Here is a 24,125-nt window from a genome sequence, read left to right as displayed (position 1 = left end):
GATTTGTAAAGATTCCATATAAAATTTTAATTCAATTCCCTCGAAATCTCATGGAGAGAGATGAGATTTGTGGATGCTTAAAATACACTACGAAATCTCCCTCTAATTCCTCAACTTTCTCAAATTCTTTAAAATCAATTTCTAATTGAATACACCTGAAAATGTTATAAACTTCTTTAAAATTCTAATTGAATACATCCGGATTTCTAAAGATTTTAATAAATTATTTTAAAATTCTAATTGAATACACATTAAATTTTAGAGAATTATTTAAAATCCTAATTGAATACCCCTAGATTCATTAAAAGAATTAAAATCCTTTAAAATCTCAATTGAATACACCCTCTAAATCTCTAATTAAACTAAAATTCAACCACCATCGCTCCCGAATAATAAAATGGGTACGACAATGGCATATAGCCCGGTTGAGAAATGACAATTGACAGGGCGGGATTCGGGCAGGAGGGGCTGAGGACTTGCAGCTGAGAAAGCACAGCATCTTTCTTTGTTTCAAATTTGAGAGAGACAATTTCCCACAAATCAGATGCATCTCGTCTTGTCAAAGCATCAAACCCCGCAATAGCATTATGTTTAGACGAAGAAATTTAAAATTACGAAGGAATTTTAAAATGATAAAAATTGAATTGACTAAATTTTATTTTCTAGGATTTATGAATTTTCTTGTTTGGTTAACCTAAAAGAACAATAGAATTAAATACGTAATTTGTTATTTTTAAGCTCTCGATCATAGAACTTGGCAAATAACATCTATTTACATGGAATTTAAACTTAGAAATTAGAGGTCTCAAATTTCAATTTTTTTTTCACTTGAAAATTTTAAATTTTTATATTTAAGAATTCAAAAAGAGAATTAGTACGTGCTAATTTATAAATTTTAATTTTTATTCAAATTTTAAATGTATTTTTCTCATCAAAAAATAATGGAGGAATTGTGTAGCAATTCCATCATTCAATTCCCAATTCCCAATTCCCAATTCCCAATTCTTCTTGTTCCGAGGCGAATAAAAAAGAAAGAAATTTCGAGGTTTTGGGTTTCGATTTAGGTAAGTGGGAATTCTTGTATGTAGAATGAGTGTCGCTCCGGCTCCGGCTCCCTCTTCCACTCGCAACCCCACCCATTTGGCAATTTTGCCTTCCGCCTACTACTCCTTCCACTCCCTACTCCTCCTCTGAATTCATAGCTCCAAATTATCACCCTCCCCCTCCAAAAAAATAAAAATAAAAAATATTTACCAAGCCAATGTACTCGAGCAATTTGAAAGGCTTCATCTTGGCTGTCGTCTCGAGCGCCTTCATTGGCTCCAGCTTCATCTTCAAGAAGAAGGGTCTCATCCGGGCCAGCGTCAACGGCCCTGCTGCCAGTATGTTCTTTCAATTTTTTTTTTTTTTCTCAAGGCATTTTCTTTTTTATATTTATGATGATTTGACTGTGTCTGATTGTTAATTTTCCTTGTTTTTTCGCTTTCGTTGCTAATGTATGAAAGGTGTGGGAGGATATGGGTATCTGAAGGAGCCTCTATGGTGGATAGGAATGGTAACAAGTAAGTTTTCCTTGTTCCTTGTTCAGTTGTTCTGCTTAATTTAATTAATTCTAGGGCTCTGTTATGATGATTTGAAGAAATTCAAGATTTTTATGACCTGGGATATGCTATGCTATTCGAAATTTCATTTAGATTGCGGTTAAGTTTTATTCCCACTATTTCATTTCAGTTGGAAATTTTGACCCTTTCTTTTATTCAATTCATTTCTCCGCTGCTAGACGGGGTTGGATGTTGAATATTGCATGTTGATGATCATCGTAATTTTGGACAATTGACAGTGGTTATTGGAGAGCTAGCCAATTTTGTAGCATACGTTTACGCACCTGCTGTCCTTGTAACACCACTAGGTGCATTGAGTATTATTGTTAGGTACATTCCTTATTTCCCAATTCTATTGCATATCTGATTGTACCTATGTTTTTGTACATTTCAATCGTCAAACCATATTTCTGACAATTTCAACCATGGATGAATATGTGTAGTGCTGTTTTAGCGCATTTTTTGTTAAAGGAGAAACTCCAGAAAATGGGAATGTTGGGGTGTCTTTTATGTATAGTGGGTTCAACTGTGATTGTACTCCATTCACCTGAAGAGCAATCTCTCAGTTCGGTCCAAGAAATCTGGGAATTAGCAATACAACCTGGTATGCTCCTAAAATGTTACTAACTAATGGCTGCTTATTTCGTCTCCTTCTTCTTCTCTTCTAATTGTTCGCTTTCTTGCCTTCAGCATTTCTTTTGTATACAGCCTCAGTGGTAGCTGTGATGTTAGTACTGATGTTGTACTGCGCTCCCCACTATGGCCAAACTAATATACTGATTTATATAGGAATCTGCTCTATAATAGGATCATTAACAGTGAGTTCTTGCCAAATTTTAGTTCAGATATAATGATTTCATCAATTTTTGGTTTCTTCATCATGAACAAAAAATTACATTACTTCACTTTTAAAGTAACATTGGCTTGCCCATTTGATTAATTATCCCTATTGCAGGTTATGAGCGTAAAAGCAATTGGGATTGCAATAAAACTCACATTTGAGGGCACAAACCAGCTAAAATACTTCCAAACATGGATTTTTGGAATGGTTGCAGTTACCTGTATCATCACTCAATTAAATTATTTAAACATGGTCCGTATCTTGTTATGCTCTATTACATTGCATCATGGCAGCTTTGTGTCCTTGTCATTTCTATTTTTGGAATGGTTGCAGTTACCTATATCATCATTCAATAAAACTCACATTAGAGGGCACAAACCAGCTAATATACTTCCAAACATGGATTTTTGGAATGGTTTCAGTTACCTGTATCATCACTCAATTGAATTATCTAAACATGGTCTTGTCTTGGTATGCTCTATTACATTGCATCATGGCAGCTTTGTGTCCTTTTCATTTCTGTTTCTTTTTTTTTTTTTTTTTTGTGTTTTTAATGATTATGTCTCGGATATATATATATATATATATATATATGTATGTATGTATCTGTGTTTCTTTTATAATGAATAAGGCTTTTTTTTTTCTTTTTTTGGATGGGGGTGGGTGGTGTGGTGTGGTTGGGTTGTTGAGCCCAAAATTTGTGAGGTAAACCGTAGGCTATAAGGTGGGGGGTTGTTGGGGACCTTGGGGTGGGGTGGGGGTAGGCAGAGCTTGTGGCTTAGGGTTTAGAACTTGGGTTTTGGGTTGAGCCCAAAATTTGTGAGCTAAACCCTGGGCTATAAGGATTAACCCAATGCAATTATTACTTTTTAATTGGGGTTTTTTTTTTTCGTGAAAAAAGTGGGCCATTGTGATTGCTTCTAAATGTGGTTGCATGCTTGTAATTTGTCAGTCTTTGTGTGGACTATTTATCATGTTTAGGCCCTTAATCAATGGGTTTTTTAATTTTTACTAAACCTTGGGATGCAAACTGTGTATTTATAGATTGTCGAAGGATGAGGGTTTTGGATCTTAAGCTACCATTGTACATGAACTAGAATAACGGAAGATCACCCTGAGGTTTAATGCATTTAGAATAAACTCTGCACCTTCATAAGTCAAAGTACAACTGCTTGATGCTTTAATTTTATAACACAAACATCCCCTGTTAACATACTGTTAGCTAACCAACGTCAGTTACAGAATATGTTTTGGGTAGTTTGATTGGAAAGAATTAGGAGGATATTTGATAGTTAAGGGGAGAGGATGAGATGATGTGGGATAAATTTTGTTTTTGAACATCCCTTTGTACAAATTGAAGAGTTCTTTTAAGAGGGGGAGGTTATGTTATTCTTGTGTGATTTCACCAGAAGACTGCTAGAATTTTGGCTGTGTACAGTGCACAACTCGTTCTCTGCATTGAACTTTTACATATGAATTCAATAAAATCTTTGTTTCACATTCTCATAAAAGAAAGGTAGTCTGAGCAGAAATTATCTGCATCAGATTGGTAATAAATGAAATCTGCCCCCCCTCCAACTATACATGAATTTTATCTAATATTTTCTTTTTGTGTAAGCATGTGAATGCATGAAGTGCTGCATTCATCACCTGTATAAACCACTTGCTTATCTTATCTGTTTTGGTCATAAATGTGTAACTTTTTAGCTGGTTTTCACTCTCTTGTGGTTGCAGGCGTTGGATACTTTCAACACAGCAATTGTTTCTCCCATCTATTATGCTATGTTCACATCTTTCACAATATTTGCCAGTGCAATAATGTTTAAGGTATCATCATGTCAACATGGTGTGTTTTTGTAATTGTGTTTGTGTGTGAGCAAGAGAGAGAGAGAGAGAGAGAGAGAGTAACCATTATGTTATAAATCTAAAACGTATACCCTTTTGGTAGGATTATTCGGGTCAAAGTGTGAGCAGCATAGCATCAGAACTTTGCGGTTTCATCACTGTGTTATCTGGGACTGCTATATTGCATAGTACAAGAGAGCCAGATCCACCTTTAATTACAGGTTTGTATCTTGTGTATCTGATTGCATGTCTATTTGGAGATTCTTAAGTGTTAAATAGGCACTGACCTGTAATTTGGAAGCTTAGTGCAGTACTGCTATTGCTTAACGTATGATGCAGAGCCTTATCCTATTAGTTGACATTTACCTCCGAAAATTTTCCCCTTTATTTTCTGTCTGAGTTTAAATGTTGAAATCTGGAACCAAATAGTGTAAGATCTATTGAAGTGTTCAACCTAAAAGCTTAAGCTGTTAAGCGGAGAGACCAAATAGCTATGTATAGCTTTGTTAAATGCTTATCCCAACCAATATGGGACTAGTACTCAATAAGATCCATACTCAGGGTCAGGATTCGTTTTCCCTAGTGTTTCAGAGTTGAGAGACTTATGTTTGCAGGACTATACCACCAGTCCATGGGGTTATTGGCATCCTGTGGGGTAGTTTCTTTAGATTTTAAGGACTGGTCCTTCCATGCTATTTCCTCTAATTGGGATGCTGTTGTTATTCAGTTTTGTTCTTTTGGTGTTTTATACTTTTAGTTGGCTTCTATTCCGTTGTTTCTTTCGGTAGGTAAATGGTCATGGTATTCCTTGTCCCCTGTGTGCACATTCTTTATCTTTTTGTTAATTTTGTTTCTTATCAAAAAATATTTATTGGGTTATTGACTCAATAATACAGGTCTTAATATATACAGTTTGTTAACTATTATTTATAAGATGGTAGTATACATCCAGCAGGGTCTAGTAGTTCAAATGGGAAGGCCAATGTGTAGTGGTTTACCAGCAATGATTTTGATTGTGATGGTGAAATGGTTAGGATTCTCATGCACATCTTTAAAGTAAAATGTGCGGTGTTGCACCATCATGCACGAATATGAGTCATGGATGAATTCTTTGCATTTAAATTGAAATTTTGCAGGCTTCAATTCCATATGCAGTAGTCTGCATTTTGTAAAAAAATGTTTACATTTCTCTTGAAACTTGCAGATTTGTACACACCATTATCTCCGAAAGTATCATGGTACATACAAAGCAACGGGGAATGGAAGCAGAAGGATGAGGATGGCTCAACCCCTAATTTCCTCACAGTTCTTCGGCAAGACTACTTCAAGTAATGGAATAAACTTCCGACATTGAGTTCTTGGTTGCATCTCATGACTTGAGTGTGAAATGGTCACCTCAATTCATCACTTTTTTCCAGCTTGAAAACCGTAGGTATGCTGGGATTGTAAAAAATGCTCTGGCATGACTGTAAAGTAGCTTGTGCATGCAAAATCAAGCAGAGATGTTTTGCCAATATTTTTTCGGCTTTCTATTCAAATTTTGAGCAGTGTGTTGTGCAGTTGTCAATAGCCATAGTTTTAGGAGCGACTTCTTCATTCATTCATTCTCTCGCCGCACGAGATTTTAGTTTCAGTCCTCGTAGAGAGCCAGACAGATCCATCTCCAGTTTATAGCTTGTAATTTGATTGTATTGGCCAACGTAGCGGCTTGATGGTTGAAGTAGCAGCTTGATGTTCCTTCTAAATGATCATTTTAAAACCACGAGACCAATGCAAAAGCTGCATTAAACGTTTGTATCAGCTTTGACCTTGTGTATAATACTAGTTGAGGATATTAATCTGTAGACAATTGTACATTGGAAAATTTGTAAGAATAGCCAAAATACTATTCTTGTATAGAAATTGTAGCCAACATATGAATGATCATTTGAGCCAAAAGTTGATACGGAAGTCCCATTTCTTTTCTATCTTTTCCCTTCCACGCTCGTCTAAGCTCTCTTCCTTAATCCAACGGCCATGCAGACACCTCTACAGACGTTTTTCTCTAAGTCTTCTAGACCGAAAGAAACACTAGGAATAAATCACACAATGGTAAAATTGGACCTCGTCAGATTTTAGAAGCAACATTAGTACTTTAGTTACAATTATCATAAATTAAAAAAGTTTGGATAAAATTTGTGTTTAATAAAAAAAAGGCTAAACTTCCATATAGATCCACCTACACTTAAGGATTTAGACGGACCAGCTACAATCATCACTGTGACGTCCCGATCCAATAACACAATGTCATTTGAAGTGAGAATTACACGTCCTGGGTTTGATTCCTGGGATGGCCAACGAAAGGTTGAAATGCTTTTATAAGTCTTTCCGACCCCTGAAAAAGTGAATTGCTGTGGTGAAGCCATAAGCCGGTCCCCCAAGTTGGAAAGAACCCCCACACGCCAACAGCTAGGTTCTCCGATCTTAAACTCTACTCTCAACGTATCGATTAAATGGTTAATTCTTCCACCCCCACCCCCCACCCCCCCCCCCCCCAAAACACCGGGTCTCTCCCACCTCTTGACCTTTCAATTTTCAATTCCTGAAACCCAAATTGTTCCCATTTTGTGTTATTATGCAATAAAGGGTTTCTATTTGAATTTCGTATGTTCTTTGTGATATTTGTATTAAAAAAAACTTTGCAGAGAACAATCGTAGAAGGACGGAGTTTTGCCACGGCATAAAACAAACACACAAGTAAATTTCAAGATTATACTACACTTGTGTGTATTTGTAAGATTAGAGGGTGATTTGCTGGAATTAAATCACCATTCTTGTTAGACGTGTTTAGTAGGGGATGTTGTGTGTATGATTCAAACTCTTAGACAGTGAGGAGAAGTTGGATGCATCCATAGATATAAAAGGTTATAGTATTTCATGTCCCCCGGTTTGGGGTGTGAGAAACTTTCTTTACTGTCACTTAGTATTATGGTCTAGTGGTATTCCTCTTCACTTGTAAGTCGCCAAAGACGAATTTGAACCACATTATTGCTAAAAAAAGAACTTTCTTTAATCACAAGGACAAGAAATATTGGCAGTATTGTAAATACATTGAAGTTTGGTGGCACCGAAAACTATTTCTTCATAAATTTTTGATTATGAAGAAACTTTAACTTAATAACTGTACTATCATTGTGTCCCCAAACTTCAACTTAATAATTTGTTACGTTCCATTATTTTTTTCCTTATTATTAATTGTCTGAAGTACTTTGCATTAAAACTTCCTTTATGCTATATGTACACACTCGAAAGTCGAAACCATCATCTTCATATCATCAACTCAACGACTTTTAGGGTTTACAAAAGACTCGAGATAAAGCAATTTGATGCACTATATATTTTAGAAAATGCCGTGTCATGCATGCATAGACTGCTGGGTAAGATGTTGATCAGTGGATTCATCCACAAGAGAAGCACCTCGATGCACAATGATAATCGACGCATTGGCAACAAATCTAGACGACACCAACGTATCTCCCAAAGGTCCTAGCTCTGGACAGTCACCCCACTCAGATAGCCCAAAAGTGATGAGTGGTGAGGAAACTCCTTGCCCTCTTCCCACAATATAAAGATCATAGTCACTTGCCATGTCGCTTAATAGTTGGAGAGTTTCCTCTCCATTGTTCACTACCTCCGTAATTAGTTTTATGTAAGGATGATTCTTAGCATTGAGCATAAAGCCCTCTATACATTGGTCATCCAATTGCTTCTCTTTCTCGTTTCCCTTTACGTCCTGCAAAATCTTATTGTCTTCTTCCTCGTGATGGTCACCGTTATTCTTATCGTTATTGAGAAGGAGATCGGAACCAACTGTTGCATCCTTACCGACAATGAATCGTACAATAGTTAACCTGATATTAGGGTTTGGAATAGGATTGCTAGCCAGCCTCCACGCATAAGCCAATGCCTCGCGGTCGTCTGGGCCGCCAATAAAAAGCATGGAACAGCGGCGGTGACGGTGCCCTTGACCGTTATTTCCATTTTTAGTTTCAGATAAATCGCCGAGGCCACGATCCACAAAGACAGCCACAGAACAGGGTACATTCTCTAAAAGGTTCCTGTTGACGTCTCTAACACTAGCGTTTCCACTGTCCATTCCTCCGTCAATGGTGGATTGCTTATGAAAAGGAACAATTATAAGGTCTGCCTGTTTTTCCTCGGCAAGGTTGCAAATGTCCTCGTGTATAGTGGTGTAAGAAGACACCGTCGTTAGTGCCTCGACAGACACGCTGCCTTCTTCACTCTCACTCTCAAATTTTTCAAAGGCAGCAACAATGTTGTTAGACGATGTCGAAAAGTGCGCATGCTTTGCGTGATTTTGATTTTTAGTTGTACTGCTCGCACTGGTTGTCCTATTCAAGTTGCATGTGTCGTGCACTATGAGCATGGCCGAAGCATGACTTCTTAGCTCCACCAGGTGGACGGCAAATACAGAAATTGGGGATTGCTTCGTGGGATTTGAAGCCTCCAAGAGGTTGATGACGCCGGAAACATTGCTTGTCGAATGGATGCAAGTAAGGACTCGAAACTCCGAGTTTGGTTGAATGCTTCTTATGCTTCTATGCTTGTACTGCTTAGATGTCCCATTGCGCTTGTAGATCAGGTTCAAAATGGGTCCAACCGCAGCAGTCATTACAAAAACCGCAGCCATCATGACCGAAAATGTGTGGTGGTCCAAAACCTAAAATTCAAATATGCAGCCATATAAGATTGACTGGGACAAACATTAAAATTTGATAAATAATGCACAAAAGGAATTCAAATCAACAATTGTCGCCAATCACCAATGTTGTTGGACCTCAAGTGTTTATGATATAGCCCTTTTTATTTCTCACATATTAAACTAAATCCTTGGGTTTTTTTATAAGAAAATAGAGACTTGTATAGTATTTTTTGAGGTCTTCATCAATTGGTCAGAAATTTTGAGTTTGATTCTCGTTAATTGAAGTAAAAAATTCAAATAGTGAGCCGGAAAATTTGAGTCTAATAATAAGGGTCAGTTGAATTATTAAATGTATTACATGGGTAATACATCTCATGAGTTTGACTCCTATTAAATGGATTATATATGTACCAGCGTTAATCAAACACTATACCTATAATCTATAAACCAGTCACAAAAGTCAAATTGCTACATATATATGAAAAATATATTGATAAAAATTCTATGAACAAGAGGAATTAATCAAATCCCATACACTTGCATTAATGTAAACAATCAAAACCTGTTGAAAAAGAGTTCTGCTCAAGAGGAAAAATCTAAAATTAGTGGCTGCCAGAATTGAGGATAACCAGTTATATATATGCGCGAATGTATGTACATACCTTTAAGTCCCTGCCAGAATTGAGGATTATTAGTGAGAGTACGCCTTTGGTGTTCATGACAAGTCCGAGGGCGAAACTATCGCGCATTGGCATTTTGTTAATGATAGCAGTGACGAAGGTTACAACAAGTTTAGCAAGCGAAGCCAAAACAATAACTGGCAAGACAAATAGTATGTCTTTTTTGTCAAGGATGATTGCTTGGACATGCGTTCTCATCCCAAGCACTAAAAAGAAGAGGGACATCATAATGTTTGACACAAAGTCGTCAACCTTCTGTATAATTGCGTTTTTGAGCTCTCCCTTTGGCACTATGGCTCCCATTGTGAAAGCCCCGAGAATGGAGTGTGCCCCGCATGCATCACTTAAGTACCCAAAAAATAAAACCCCGGCTAGAATGAAGCTTATTTGGGGATCCATGTCGTAGAATGAAGTACTGTTGTCGTTAGAAGCGTTGTTGGTGTTAGAAAACATCCATGACAAGGTAGGACGAACCACAAAAACTAAAAATATTATTAATGCGGAGGTGGATAAGACCGTATAAACTTGATAACCGTCACTTGTTGACGCCACTGTGCCCACAAGAAGAATCCAACAGATGAGGTCGCTGATAACGCTTACAGACAAGGCCGTTCGTCCAACGTCAGAGTGAAGGAGCTTCACGTGTGCAAGTACTCCGGCGAGTTCCCCGAAGTTAGTGGAGGCAAGAATGATGCCCCAGAATATAGGACCGTACGTACGAGCCTTTAGTTTAGTAGCAGTAGTAAGACCATCCTCCTGTCGTGTTAGGACTCTGCACAAGGCATAGCCAAAAGGTAGGGGAAAAAGAATACCAGCAGCGGCAATGCTCAAAACTTTTTTTCTAGCGTGGAATATTGGCTTGAAATCCACTTGTAAACCCAGGACGAACATGTAGTAAATCAACCCCAGATTGGCCATTGTCTCTATGGTCAACGTGCTTTTGAATGGAAATACGTAGTTGCGAGCGAACGCCGTGCCCCCAAACGCAGATGGACCCAATATCACGCCACCCTTTCAATATGATTAATGAGTGCTTTAATTAGTATTCATTCATTTACATTAAATTTATAAATAAAATGATAATTTTCTATTTAAATTAAGGACTTTCTCTTGATAGTGTACGTACAACTAGAACCAACAATACAAACTGCCAGCATGTAGAAAAAGAAATTAATGAAAAGTGCGTGCATGCATGACATATTAATGTAGGATATATGAGGATGTGAAAGTAAAAGAATCCACATATTGGTGAAAGGAGAGACCTTGTAAATACTTATAAGACGTTGGACTACTCCCTATATTGTCAATTGATTTTATGGTGAAAACTCAACTTTCTTCAGGATATGTATGTTGCCTCATGCATAATATATATATATATATATATATATATATATATATATATATGACATATATAAATACACACACACGTTTAGAGATAATTAAAAAGAAGAGAGAATTACAACTTACAATAATGTGAGAAATAACGCGAGGAATGTGAAAAGGTGTAAGAAGCAGCTTGAGAAGGTAACAAAGGGACATGATCACAGCTTGTTGGATGAAGAAGAGAGGAAGAGTTGAAAGCAAGGCATTTTCAGCCTTCCACAAGCCAGTGGTGTGTGTCAAAGTTTTATTAAAACATACCCTTATAGTTTCTACATTCGCCTCCAGTACTACCCAACCATTGCCCCGTCGTTGACCCCGAGCAGCCATTACCTACGTACGGCTAGCTAGGTTTTCATCATTTGAAACTGGTATAGACATATACCCCAACCATAACCATAATATTATTTCCTCATCGTAGCCAGCTCCTTATTAGTTGGGATCGAAGAGAAAAGCAAACAAAAAGACAGCTAATGAAAGCTTAATACAAATTAATTAAAGAGGCAAGTACACATAGTACATTCCTCATTTTACCAAGTCAACGAAGACGTTGATCTGTCCTAACCTATCTTTGTTGTGAAACTTACTAAATTAAACAGATGCGGTTCTTTGTAATCGATTTTTTTGTAATACTAGAAATACTAAATTTGAGTCCTTAAAATGTACCACATGGCACGCCGTAAAATAAAAGTATATATGTGGTCATCGTGCATTTGAATGGAAATACACAGTCGCATTAGAACGTTGTTTCCTCAAACACAGATGGACCCAAAATCACACCACCCTTTCAATATAATTAATGAGTGCTTAGTATATTCATTCATTTTCATTAAATTATATACATGCTAATTTTCTATCGAAAGGAATTTAAATCTTTTGATAGCGTAAGTACGTGGTAGCACCAATAATACTACCTGCATCAGCATGTCACATAACAAAAAAAAAGGTAATGCTAGGGAGATTAAATTTGGAGACAAAGTTTTTGAAAATTAAAGGACATGGAAGGTGATGATTAGTTGATTACTTAAATGTTGATAAACGTGCTTATTCCTATTGGTGACACATCATTTAATTTGCAAATTTAATTTCCAAATTTAATCTCTCTAATATTATGAAAAGTGCATGCATGAATACGTAATGATGCAGATTGGTAGCTTGCGGCTGCCACAGATCTAGAGTGAATGCAGATCAGTAGAAAAAAAAAAATCGAGGAGAGATAAACACACACACACATACATGTGTAGAGATAATATATTGAGAAGAAGAGAGAATTACAACTTACAATAATGTGAGAAATGATGCGAGGTTGGAGGAAAGGAGGAAGGAGAAGCTTGACAAGGTAGCAAACGGACATGATGACAGATTGTTGGATGAAGAAGAGAGGAAGAGTTGAAAGCAAGGCATTTTTTCAGCCTTCCACAATCTAGTGGTGTGTGTTAACGTTTTATTAAAACAGACCCTTATAGTTTCTAGATTTGCCTCCAGAACCACCCAACCATTCCCATGTTCTTGAACCGGAGAATCCATTATTAATTACTATGAAATCTGTTCTCTAATTAAATTCAAGAGATTAATTAGCTAGCTAGGGTTTCATCCTTTGCAACTGGTCCAAGGCAAAAGCAAACACAGAGAACTAACGAAAGAAAAAGAAAAAGCATCGAAGATAAGCGCTCAATACTAATTAAATAGGAAGTACACTTGAATGATAATATTGTAGTTTCGGGAGTTTAGCAACTAGTTCAGTTAGTTGATTAGTTGTTTAGCTGCAGCTAAGCTAGCCGTAACGTATAATTTTCCGCTTAATTTGGTTGCCATATTCTTCTTAATCCAGGATAGACCACTTTTGGGGTTCTCATGCATACAATTAATTCAATAGGTTTGTCTGACTCCTAAGTCCTAACTAAAATTTGGTGCCAGCCCACAAACATAGTCCTCATTTTGCCTGGTCAACGTTGATATATCCTAATTTACTCTAGCCTATAGATAATTAAGGAAAATACTAGAATAGTATCACGAAATGATGTATTCTTGTTTTCAGTCATTTGTATACTACATAAAGTTAGAGCTAGTAACACAAAGTCATCCATCTGTATATATATTTAGGTTTTCATAATGTTATTTTGACTAATATTAATTGGAGTGTGATATTTACACATCCCTTTTTACTTCTCACAAATTCTTTTAATTTTTATTCATCGGATTGAGTGAATTGAAGAATATTAAAGGACATAAATTAATAAGAAGTGTATGAGAAATAAAAAAGGGGTGTGTGAATAGCACATCCCTATTATAGTAAATATTCACATTAGTTCTTTAAATTGGGAGCTTTAATAAAAAAAAAAATTGGACTAAGTTAAATTTAACCAAAAATCACCATAAACTATTATTTAACAAAAAAAATGTAATATTTAATCATAAGAACAAAACTATTCATATGTCATATGCCCAACAAACATTAAAAGACACGAGCTGAATTAAAAACCTAACAATCAATAATTTTTTAGGAAAATTAATGAAAAAAGTTTGAAAATTTTGAGTTTTAACGATAAGGACAAAATAAAGGATAAAGTGAATAGTATCATGATTGATTTTTTAGTGTAAAAATATGATTTTTCTTTAAAATAAACAGTACTACCTAATTTTTTTCTCCAACCCATGTCCCTGACAGAAACCTCATCCCGTTAGAAATAAACCTGCACTTATCTTATCTTATATTATATATATAGAAAGCCAATGGAAAAACGCACAGTGCAAAACAGTGCACATGCGGACGAAAACTTTGGTGTCACCGGCTTCGACCAAAAAAAATTGAACGAAAATACACCTTGGCCAAAAAAATTTCAAAGCATGAAATATGAATGCATAAAATAATCCAAGGGTAATTTGGTAAATTTATTTTTAAATAATTTTGTCTTAACTAGGATGAACAGTGCACATGCAGCCAAAATTTTGGCGTCACACATGGTTGGACCCAAATGCCCCTCAGCCACAAAAAATACAACAGCAAAATTGAATGCAGTAAGGGTAATTTGATAATTTGACTATCATAAAATATAATATAAATACAAGTGGGAAGAGAGAAAAGAATAAAAAAATGAAAGGAAAGAGAGAAAAAAAATCAAATGACAAAAACATTTAAAATGTATAGTTCACGGGTAACGCGCTGCGATTGAAAAAATGCATTTTGCACACGATTGTTTATTAAATATTAGGGTTAATCTCAATTTACTATGCTGAAATTTTATGGTTTTCAACATTTGATACATGAAGATTTTTTCATTCCAAAGTCATACCTCAAGTCTTAATTTTGGAACAATTTTATACATTCGTTAAGTTTTCTGTTAAAACTTCTGTTAACTGATTATATGATACCCACGTGAATAATAATTAGATAATTGGGCACTATGTGTCAATATGAGCCCATTTCAATATTAAAAAAATTCAAAAATTCAAAAATTCAAAAAAAAAAAAAAGGAAAAAACCCATCGTCTCCTCCCTCATACCCCCGCACTCACCCTCCCGACCCGGTTCTAATCTGGCCCCCTATTTCCCAAATGCATCGCGCCCCGCCACCGCAAACCCACTCCAAACCCTCCTCGACCTCATCAACTCCACGCTGTCCCTCCTCCTCTGCTCCTCCCTTACCGTTCGCTCCTTTGTCGGCCGCTGGACCGCCCTCCACTCCAAGCTGACATCTCCGACTCCCCCCAACGGGCCCAGAACCCCCTCCTCCGCACCCTCTTACCTCAATTCCTCTCCAGCTCCTCACTGCCGTCGCTGACCAATGTACAGACGCCGAGTCGTCGGCGGGAAGCTCCTGATGCAGAGCGACCTCGATATGGCTTCGTCTTCCCTCTCCATTCAGCTTCGCGACCTCGATTTGCTTCTCAGATCTGGAGTCCTCCACTAGTCAAATGCCATCGTTTTGTCCCACCCAGCTCCTGGGTCGGATAAAGGGATTTGCGCTTCACCTCTTCACCCGACTGCAAATCGGCGGCGTCGAGTTCAAGAAAAAAAATGAGGTGCAGATGGGCGGGCGGGCGGGGAGGGCGGGTGCAGATGGGGGGGGGGGGGGGGGCGGTGGGGGGTTTGGTAAGGGAGGGAGAGGGTCCAGGAGGATGAGGGAGGAGACGATGGTTTTTCATTTTTTTTTTTTTTTTGAATTTTTTAATATTGAAATGGGCCCATATTGGCACGCGGTTCCTAATTATTATTTATATCGACACCACGTCATCAGTTAACAGAATTTCTAACGAAAAACTTAATGGATGTATGAAATTATTCCAAAATTAAGACTTGAGGTATGACTCTAAGATGAAAAAAATTTCATGTACTAAATGTTGAAAATTACGGAATTTTAGGGTAGTAAATAGAGATTAACCCTAAATATTATTTCTCAATTTTTAATTAAGAGATGCATAGTGCCGGTTATAAAAAAGTTTCTGGCACGTATATAATAATGTGATTTAATTAGTTGTCAAATGATTATTTTTTTCTTTATAAAAAAATCTTTCACATGAGGATAATAATGTGATTAAATTAATTGTCAAATGATTTTTTTTTAACAAATAATATTATCTATACTAAAGATGAGGGAGTGCGCTTAGCCTCACAATGAGCTAACAATAATGTAATTCAATCAATTGTGTATTAAATATTATTTTCTCTATTCCTAATGTAAATTTTATACAAACCGATTTTATTATGTTAATTCAACGACTTTAATTGGTTTATGAGGGATTTGTTCTAGCATTATCGAAAATTATTCATTTACTTCAAATATTTAATTTTCCTTTTGTCAATTTACATATATAAATACATTTAAAACGTGTAAATCGTGCATAACACGTTGTGATTCAAAAAATACATTTTGCACGCGCATGAGCACATGCGTGAAGTCTAGTTTATAATTATGTGACTACCTCATTAAAACCTAAATATCAAATAAAATTGAAAATTGAAAATCTCTTCATTAATTATTCATCATGTCATATCATATAAATGGAGAAGTTTTAACAAAAAGTTCACGGTATTGTTTACTATAACGAGAAACCATATTTTTACACTAAAAAGTCAATCCTAGTACTATTCATTTTACCTTTTATTTTATCTTTATCGTTAAAACTTAAAGTTTTCAAGTCTTTCTTATTAGTTTTCCTTATAAATAGCTTATTTGGTTTATTTGGTTACAGGATAAGGGAGTGTTGGTGGAGCTGTGGTCTATGTGCTTCCTCATCTCCTGGTCATATCACATCGCTATTAACGTAGATTATTTCAAACTCTGTGGTTTTGCAGTGAAATTGGAAAATGATCATTTCCGCATTTCTTCTTTTTAATTCATTAAGTACAGAGATCTAAATCATTGAAGTTTAATTAAACGGTTACAAAAATGAGATCATTTTAAAAATTATAATAATTTTAATTGTTGGATCAAATTTTACTGATCCAGATCTCTAAATTTTATGAATTAAGAGGAATGATTCTGTGAAATTTTTCCTAGTAGCTGCTTGACATTAGACCTTGCCTTAGGTGATGGCCTACCAAAAGGGAGAATTGTGGTAGTATGTTCCCATTGTATGCTTTCATGCTTGCTAAGATACACTTGCATCCAGTCGGGATTGGAATTTAGATGCCCCTTCATGCTGTTCTACGTGTGGAGAGGTTTTGTTAGGCCGAAATACCAGTTTCTGCTTTTACTTCATTTTGCTTTTCATTATCGAAGACCGGTTATTTCATTAGAAATAGGGCAAGTTATTTTGGTTTTATTTTAAAAATAGTATTTGTTATTTTGTTGTAGTTTTAGAAACAATATTTATTTTGTTCCCTTTCAGTTTCAGATTAGTGTGAGTTATTTTGGTTTAGTTTCACATATAGTGTGGATTATTTTGATGTAGTTCTAGAAATATTATGGGTTATTTTGTTTCAAAAATATTGTGTAATGTTGTTGTAGTTCTAGAAATAGTGTGGATTATTTTGGTTCAGTTTCAAAAATAGTATTTGTTATTTTGATGTGGTTCCAGAAATATTATTTATTTTGTTCATATCAGAAATAATGTGAGTTATTTTGGTCAATTTTTAGAAATAATGTAGGTAATTTTGCTATAATTTCATAAATATTGTGAGATATTTTAATTCAATTTTTAGATGTAGTGTGGGTAATTTTGCTATAATTTCATAAATAGTATAAGTTATTTTGGTTCAATTTCAAAAATAGTATAAGTTAGTTTGATTCAGTTTTTAGAAATAATTTGAGTTATTTTGGTATAGTTTTTAAAAATAGTGGGTAATTTTTTTATAATTTCATAAATATTATAAGTTATTTTGGTTCAGTTTTAGAATTAGTGTTTGTTATTTTGTTATAGTTTCAGAATTAGTGTTTATTTTGTTTCCTTCCAAAAATAGTATGGTTTATTTTGATTCAATTTCAAAAATAGTGTGTGTTATTTTGCTTTAACTTAAAAAATAATGTAGATTATTTTGGTTCAGTTTCATAAATAGTGTGAGTTATTTTGTTAGTTCTAAAAATAAAGTAGATTATTTTGATTTAGTTTCAAAAATAGTGTGAGTTATTAGTATCACATACTACTAAATTAAATTTCAGATTGTGCCAGAACCAAAATAATCAGTTCCAATGAACCAACCTGCAGATATTTTCACTCACCTAAAAACGAGTACAAGCAATGTAATAGCAGTTGCAAGGGACTAACATATCAACAAAAAAAATTCCAAAACTTCATTGATTAATCTGTCATGCAATCTCGAAAAACCAAAAAATCATTTGATATATGCTCAAAAAGCCAAATAAAACTAAACTTCACATTAATTTTTTACTTAGAAAACAAAACCCATATATCCAAATTTAGTAATATCACAAATTCCAATCTAAAAAAAAGGTTCATGTTCATCACTGGATACAAAACTCATAGTATGTGGTGAGGATAAAATGTTGGAATTTTTTTACTGGGTATTTCAAATACAACTCTTCATTGTCATTGGTCACTTTAATATTATTCAATTTGTTTTAAAGTCCTAATTTCAGTTTTTATTTGTAAAATCAAAACTGATGCATTTAAAGGGGCTTATAATGTTGGCATTTGATTGTGCGATATGCTCTTCGAATTCCTATTATTTGGCCAACGTGACCTTGTTAATTATAGCCTACTTTGTCCTATATAATGTAATCCTCTCTCTGAAGCTTAAGCTAAGAATTAGTGTGGAGCAATCTTTTTTCTTTCCTACAAACCTCACCAAGTTGAAAAGAATCCTACCATCCTCTCATTTCCTAATCTCTTGTACTCTCTTAAATGCTATTATAATTTTCACCTCTTATATGCCAAGGGAAAGAATCAAGTCGTTCACTTGATCCAAGTATTGTGAGGATCATAGGTTGTTGTATCTGGAAGGAATGGGCGCCATAACCTGTTACACCGAGACATTGTCTTAGGGTAGTAAAATCTACTCTTAAAGACAATGAATTTACACTTTTGAACCTAAAAATCTTGTTCTAATCAAGGATTGACAAAGAACGGTTTCTACCCTATAAAAGATGAGTATTTTATTGTATTCATTTATTTTAAGTAATTAACAGCGGCTACGAAAAGTATCATAAACTAATATTTATCTTATGTGATTTATTGTTGGAGAAGTAGCATCCGTATCGCCAATATTTCCAACATAAAATCCAACAGTTCATGTTCATGTTCATGTTCGATCTAAAAAAACCCACATCCTCAATTAAACTTTTGCATCTAAATTTCATTTGGTTTATGGTAAAATCTAACCATGTGAAATTGGTACCAGATGGAAGGTAAAAAAATGAGGGATCCTCCATTGAGTCAAATACACTAATGCAAATAACGTTTATACAAAAATCCACACAAAGCTCAATTTCTAGATCTAATTGACAGATCAGCTTTACTTTTGTGCAACCTTATTTTGCACGAGTTAAGGATTCCTTCGGTCTTTACGAAGTGGTTGCTCCTCATGAGGTCATCACCTTGTGGCACCGAAATGGAGTTGTCTCTAGTCTTCACAAGATGACAGTTCATCTTGAACTCTTCACCTTGTGGCACTGAGACCAATACCAACAAATGCAAAATGACATGATGATAATGATCTAATCAAATCTGGATTCAATGACCAGTCAGTTTCTCCAGTCAAACAGTTGAAAGAAGAAACTCACAAGAATCCAAAAACGGGTCAGTTTAAAGATGAAACTTGAAGAACTTGACCATAAAATTAAAACAAAACCATGAATGACAATGCAACCCTATTCTGCAATGATTGGGTGTTTAATGCATGAAGATGGTTTTATGGCTAGGGTTTCTGATAAAGAACACAAGAGGCAACCCAAGGTTTTAAAAACTCTTTGAAAATGTAAAATTTCCTAGCCAAAACAATTGAGCATATAAGAAGATTTAAACAAGCATTTTCAAAGAAGTATAAATATTCAAAGAAGAATATTACCTAGAAAGAATGCTTGATGCTCCTAGGGAGATATAAGATGGAGAGGAAAAACAAACCCTCACAAAATTATAAACTTTCTCTTTAAAAAGGAAATGAAATCCTCTAACCCTATTAAAACAAAACCTTTGATTTCTACAAACAATGAGAAATTTTGCGTGTGGACTATCTTAAATTGCGTGCTCAGTTAGCTGGACAACAACGAGAAATTTTGACGCAACAAGGTCACTAGTCAAAATGCATCATATGTTAAACATGAAATACATATGCATGAACAAACCTTTGAGGTGACGTGCCACAAACTTGATGTGAATATTTCCAACAATAGCAACCATTTTTGTAAAGTATGTCCTAAAACTAATTTAAGCATGTGTGGTACAATTACAACATTGATAAGGAAAGCCAGACCTTAAAGTTTAAACTACACACCAAGTTTCTTGCTTGCTATCTTTTGTCCCATGACAAAATTGCCAGCAAGATTCTTAAGTTGATGCTTTAATTTGTGGGAACCTTTTAAAGTAGTATTCGTTAGAAAGAAAATATTTCATTTTATTTTATATTTTACAAAACCATAGTTTTATGAGTTTTGTTTGACATTGTACGTGACTAGGGCTGGTTCAATATGGGATACCGAACCGAAACCACCATCCTGATTTTTAAACCGAAATATTTCGGAACTGGATTTCAAATTCCGAAACCGAACCGAATTTCTAAGATTCCCGAACTTCGGGATGCCCAAAATTTGTTTCGAGATATTGGGACGGATCGAGATTGATCCTTCATGCCCAAATCCAATTCATACGAAGCCAAATTGCACCATCACTCTACAATTCAAAACAAAACTAAAAATAAAAATTCTGTAAAAAGCTCAAAATGATCAAACAAACAGATCCCAAAACAAAATTCAAATCAAATAAAGAATCAAATTACAACCCATTATTATTATTATTATTATTATATTTATTTATTTATTTATTTTATTTTATTTTATTTTTGAGAAAAGACTACAACCCATTAAAAAAAACCACATAATTAATCATGACGACCTGAAAGGATGGTTTTTGCTCCGATGCGGCGATGGCAGGTGGGCGAAGCTTGTAGCGAGGAATGGAGGATTTGGGTTAAGCAAAGACTACGCAGATGAAAGAATAGCTATTTTGGGGTTTTGGGAATTGAAAAGATACAAATGAGGAGGAAGAAGAGAGGGAAGAAAGGGCAACAACAGCAGAACATGAAGAGGCAACTGTTATGGCAATAGTCATAGCCACTGACCTTAGAAATGTAGAGGCAGATGAGAGAATAGAGGTGAAGAAGTGAGAACTCGAGAGAGATGATAGCGTTGAGGGTTGAGGCTTCGGTGAGAAATTTGAGAGAGTGAGAGTGTGAAACCCTATAACTTAGATTGGACGGTTGAGATTAAATCTCAACCAATCCAATGGACCCCACCGGGCCAAAACACATTTGAATGCAACAGTAACCTGCTGACGTCAGCTAGCCATTATATTTGATTTTTTTTTTTTATTTACAAATTTTTTTATTAAAAATTCTATTTTTTTTCTATAACTTCCTAAGCCATTAAACAACATTAAATAACATTAAGTAACATGAAAAAACATTAAACAATATTAAACAACATTAAATAACATTAAGTAACATTAAACAACATAAAAATTATACAACATAAAAAAAAACATTTAACAACATAAACTTAAACAACATTTTTAAAAACATTTAACAGCATAAAACTTAAACGACTACTCCATGCTTTTTTTGGCCGAAAGATGTGCAACAAGATCCTATTGTAGGTATTTGTTTGTGGCATGGGAACGTATCATCCTATGACGCCTCTGTAACATCCTGATTATTTGAAGTATGTAATTGGTTATTGAAATTTAAATGGGGGGAAAATGTGAAATCTCATTCCTAGATGTTATTATTAAATTAAGTATTTTGGTTGTCATATTTGTAGTTACGACACATTTATAATTACGGCGAATAATTTTTTGAAAAGTGAAAGGACGAAAATGCCCCTAGTTGGCTAAACTTAATTATACAAGGATGTATTTTATCCTTATAGGTTTTGTCATATTTCTTGGCATATTTGGATAGAGCTCGATCTCATGAGCGTGTAGGCGAAAACCGTTCATGAAACGGAGTTATAACAAAGAAGATATAAACGAGCAAAATTAAGGGCAAAATGGTTATTTGACCACTTATATGGAAGGATCTTGTAATAGCCTGAAAATTTAAATATATGAATATATGAAGAAAATCGAAAATAATCGATTTATGGTCATGAAAAAAAATTGAATTGAGAAATTTTAAATTTTTGTTTCGAGAATTTATATTAATTTATTTGAAATTAGATTTTAATTAAACTAGTTACTAAGTTTGAAGATTGAAAATTAATTATTTAAAATCCGTAGACCTTCGGGTGTCACTCTTAATGTTTTCGAATTGAGCTCGACACCACGAGCGCGTAGACAAATGTCGTTCGTGAATCGAGATCAGAAAAAAGAAGTTATGGACGTTAGAAGTTTCTTAAATAAAATAGGAATTTGATACTTTAGGGGTTCCCATTACTTTGGGAAAGGTACCAATTAGAAAAGAAGAAAATGAGAGAAGAAATAAGGTTAAAAAAAAAAAAGCTTTAGAAACTTCCAGATGGCAGCAATGGAGAAGGAGGAAGGGAAAGTGCGGGAGAGAAAAGGGAGGGGGAGAGAGCCAATCAGGAAAGGAGAGAAAGGAGGGAAATGAGGGAGGAGACGGGTCGTTTTCGACCCGTGAACCATCAATTTTGACCCAGCTGTATCTCCCTCATCTGATCTTCGTTTTGGGTGATCTTGGTGTCCATGGAAAGATCTTGACGAGCCCAACGTCCCTGAGGTGTTATATTTCTAAATTTCTAACCCAATTTTAAAATTCGAAGCCACAAAATTCCGGTTTGTTTGGCGGGTTTCACCATTTTTCGGTGATTCCGATAACGATTACCGTCGATCCCCACCACCAATAGACTTCCCTTAACCCCGTAAGCAAGGCCCAAGCATTGGTTGAGGTGTAGGAGCTGTTTTGGAGTCGAATTAAGAACACCGAAAATTAAGGGTTTCCGGCGGTTCATGGGCAATTTAAGGTGTTTTCCGGCCGAATTGGACTTTAGCCCAAGTATAAAAGTTGTTCCCCTTCACTTTCTCTGTATTTCTGTAAATTTTGGAAATTTTTAGAAATAGTGAAATTTTTCAGAGAGTCGAGGCGGTCGACCGCCACTTGCAGCGACGCGTGGCCAGTGAGCTGATGCCGTCTTTTTAAGCTAATTTCGATATTCTGAATCCATATTTGATATGCATTTGGTGTGACTCCCTTGTTTGAACCTAGTTATTGATTGTTAGTCACTTGAATGTTTTTCGGAAATGAGTTAGGAAGTGAATGGTGAACTATGAAGGACTTGATCCCGCTTAAGGGTACGTAGGTAGTCTAATAGAGGTTAGATGCAGCCCTAAACAATCGACAATTAATATTTTGTTGAGAAGTTGTTTTAATAGAAGAAATTTGGGAATTCAATTGATAATTTAATCATATGTTTTGATAATTAAAATAGGGATATAGTTTTGTGAGGAATTAAGGAATTGAAGTAAAGAATAACGATTAATGGTAGTAAATTAGACAAGAGTTTAAATTAGGCCTATCATCGAAATTATTTCCCGAAAATAAGTATTTCAGAGGCGGGGTGTTACAAATCCAACAAAATCTAAGATGCCACATGTGTAGCTGTGATGAAGAGGGAAGGAAAGAAATGTGGGAAATGAAGGATTGGACGGGCCAATCAGGAAGGGAGAAAGGAGGGAAATGAGGAATGGGGAAACCAAGTGATCGGGCCGACCTGTTTCCCCCACTCCGACACGGTATATTTTCCGGTGAAATTCGTCGATTTTCCAACGAATTGAGATGATTTACGACCACCAATCATCACGGCGTTACTCCCTATTCAATTTTCCACCTAAAATTGAGCTGATTTGGTCTTATTTCACGACGAACTTGCGTCATGGGTGTCTCAAAGCCACAGCATCGATTCTGTCGTTTCCGTGCTTTCCGTCGTTAACCACCATCATCAGTTCATTCACCTCGAACTCAGTAACAAATCCCAACCAGGATTTAAGGCATCGGAGCTCAGAAATTGTCGAATCAAAAGGAACCCATTTCGAGGCTTTCTGGTGATCCCTACCGGATTTCAGGTAATTCCTGGTCAACTTATCCTTCGGCCTAGGTATAAAAACTCTTCCCCTTGTTGTGTTCTATAACCCTATAAAATTTGGTAATTTTTGAAGTTCGTCGGAAAACTGGATTTCTGTTCTTCGGAAACCGCCACCTGCGGCGGCGCGTGGCTAACAGGCCGATTCTGCCTTTTTATGCAAAATTTGATATTCTAAATATGTATTTGGTATCCATTTTATGTGTTTCGATTATTAAAACTAATGTTGGATATTTTTGTTATTTGAATATTTTCGGAAATGGATTAAAAATGAATTGTGAATTACGATTGGCTTGATCCCTTCGTAAGGTACAGAGGCAGTCTAACAAGAAGGTTAGATGTAGCCATAAAATAACTGAGAATAATC

General features: G+C 35.5%; 1 protein-coding gene, 1 long non-coding RNA gene and 1 pseudogene across 3 annotated transcripts; 1 reads left to right on the top strand and 2 right to left on the bottom strand.

The window, feature by feature from the left end:
• The first annotated feature begins 444 nt into the window (after positions 1-444).
• On the top strand, positions 445-6,237 carry LOC148690904 (putative magnesium transporter NIPA6). 2 transcript variants are annotated; one of them, XM_088686524.1, is made up of 9 exons: positions 445-1,382; positions 1,506-1,562; positions 1,841-1,931; positions 2,045-2,205; positions 2,292-2,419; positions 2,557-2,694; positions 4,177-4,269; positions 4,391-4,508; positions 5,492-6,237. In XM_088686524.1, the coding sequence occupies exons 1-9, from the start codon at positions 1,262-1,264 to the stop codon at positions 5,617-5,619; spliced, it is 1,035 nt and encodes a 344-aa protein (XP_088542650.1). In that variant the 5' UTR covers positions 445-1,261; the 3' UTR covers positions 5,620-6,237. The 2 variants fall into 2 exon arrangements, with proteins under 2 accessions (XP_088542650.1, XP_088542651.1); XM_088686525.1 differs by lacking the exon at positions 2,557-2,694 and having other exon boundaries at positions 916-1,382.
• Positions 6,238-7,681: 1,444 nt separating this feature from the next.
• Positions 7,682-10,587, bottom strand: LOC137736733 (cation/H(+) antiporter 15 pseudogene; annotated as a pseudogene).
• An 8,265-nt stretch (positions 10,588-18,852) lies between these two features.
• Positions 18,853-20,874, bottom strand: LOC148690903 (uncharacterized). The gene is made up of 2 exons (XR_015956305.1): positions 20,559-20,874; positions 18,853-20,336 (listed from the first exon to the last, which is right to left on the bottom strand). It is a non-coding gene; the product is annotated as an uncharacterized LOC148690903 (long non-coding RNA).
• Positions 20,875-24,125: the final 3,251 nt, after the last annotated feature.

Source organism: Pyrus communis, chromosome 15 (genome assembly GCF_041283825.1).
Source record: "Pyrus communis isolate YQ-2024b chromosome 15, ASM4128382v1, whole genome shotgun sequence".
Lineage (NCBI taxonomy): Eukaryota > Viridiplantae > Streptophyta > Magnoliopsida > Rosales > Rosaceae > Pyrus > Pyrus communis.
This window is presented reverse-complemented; position numbering and strand designations above follow the sequence as displayed.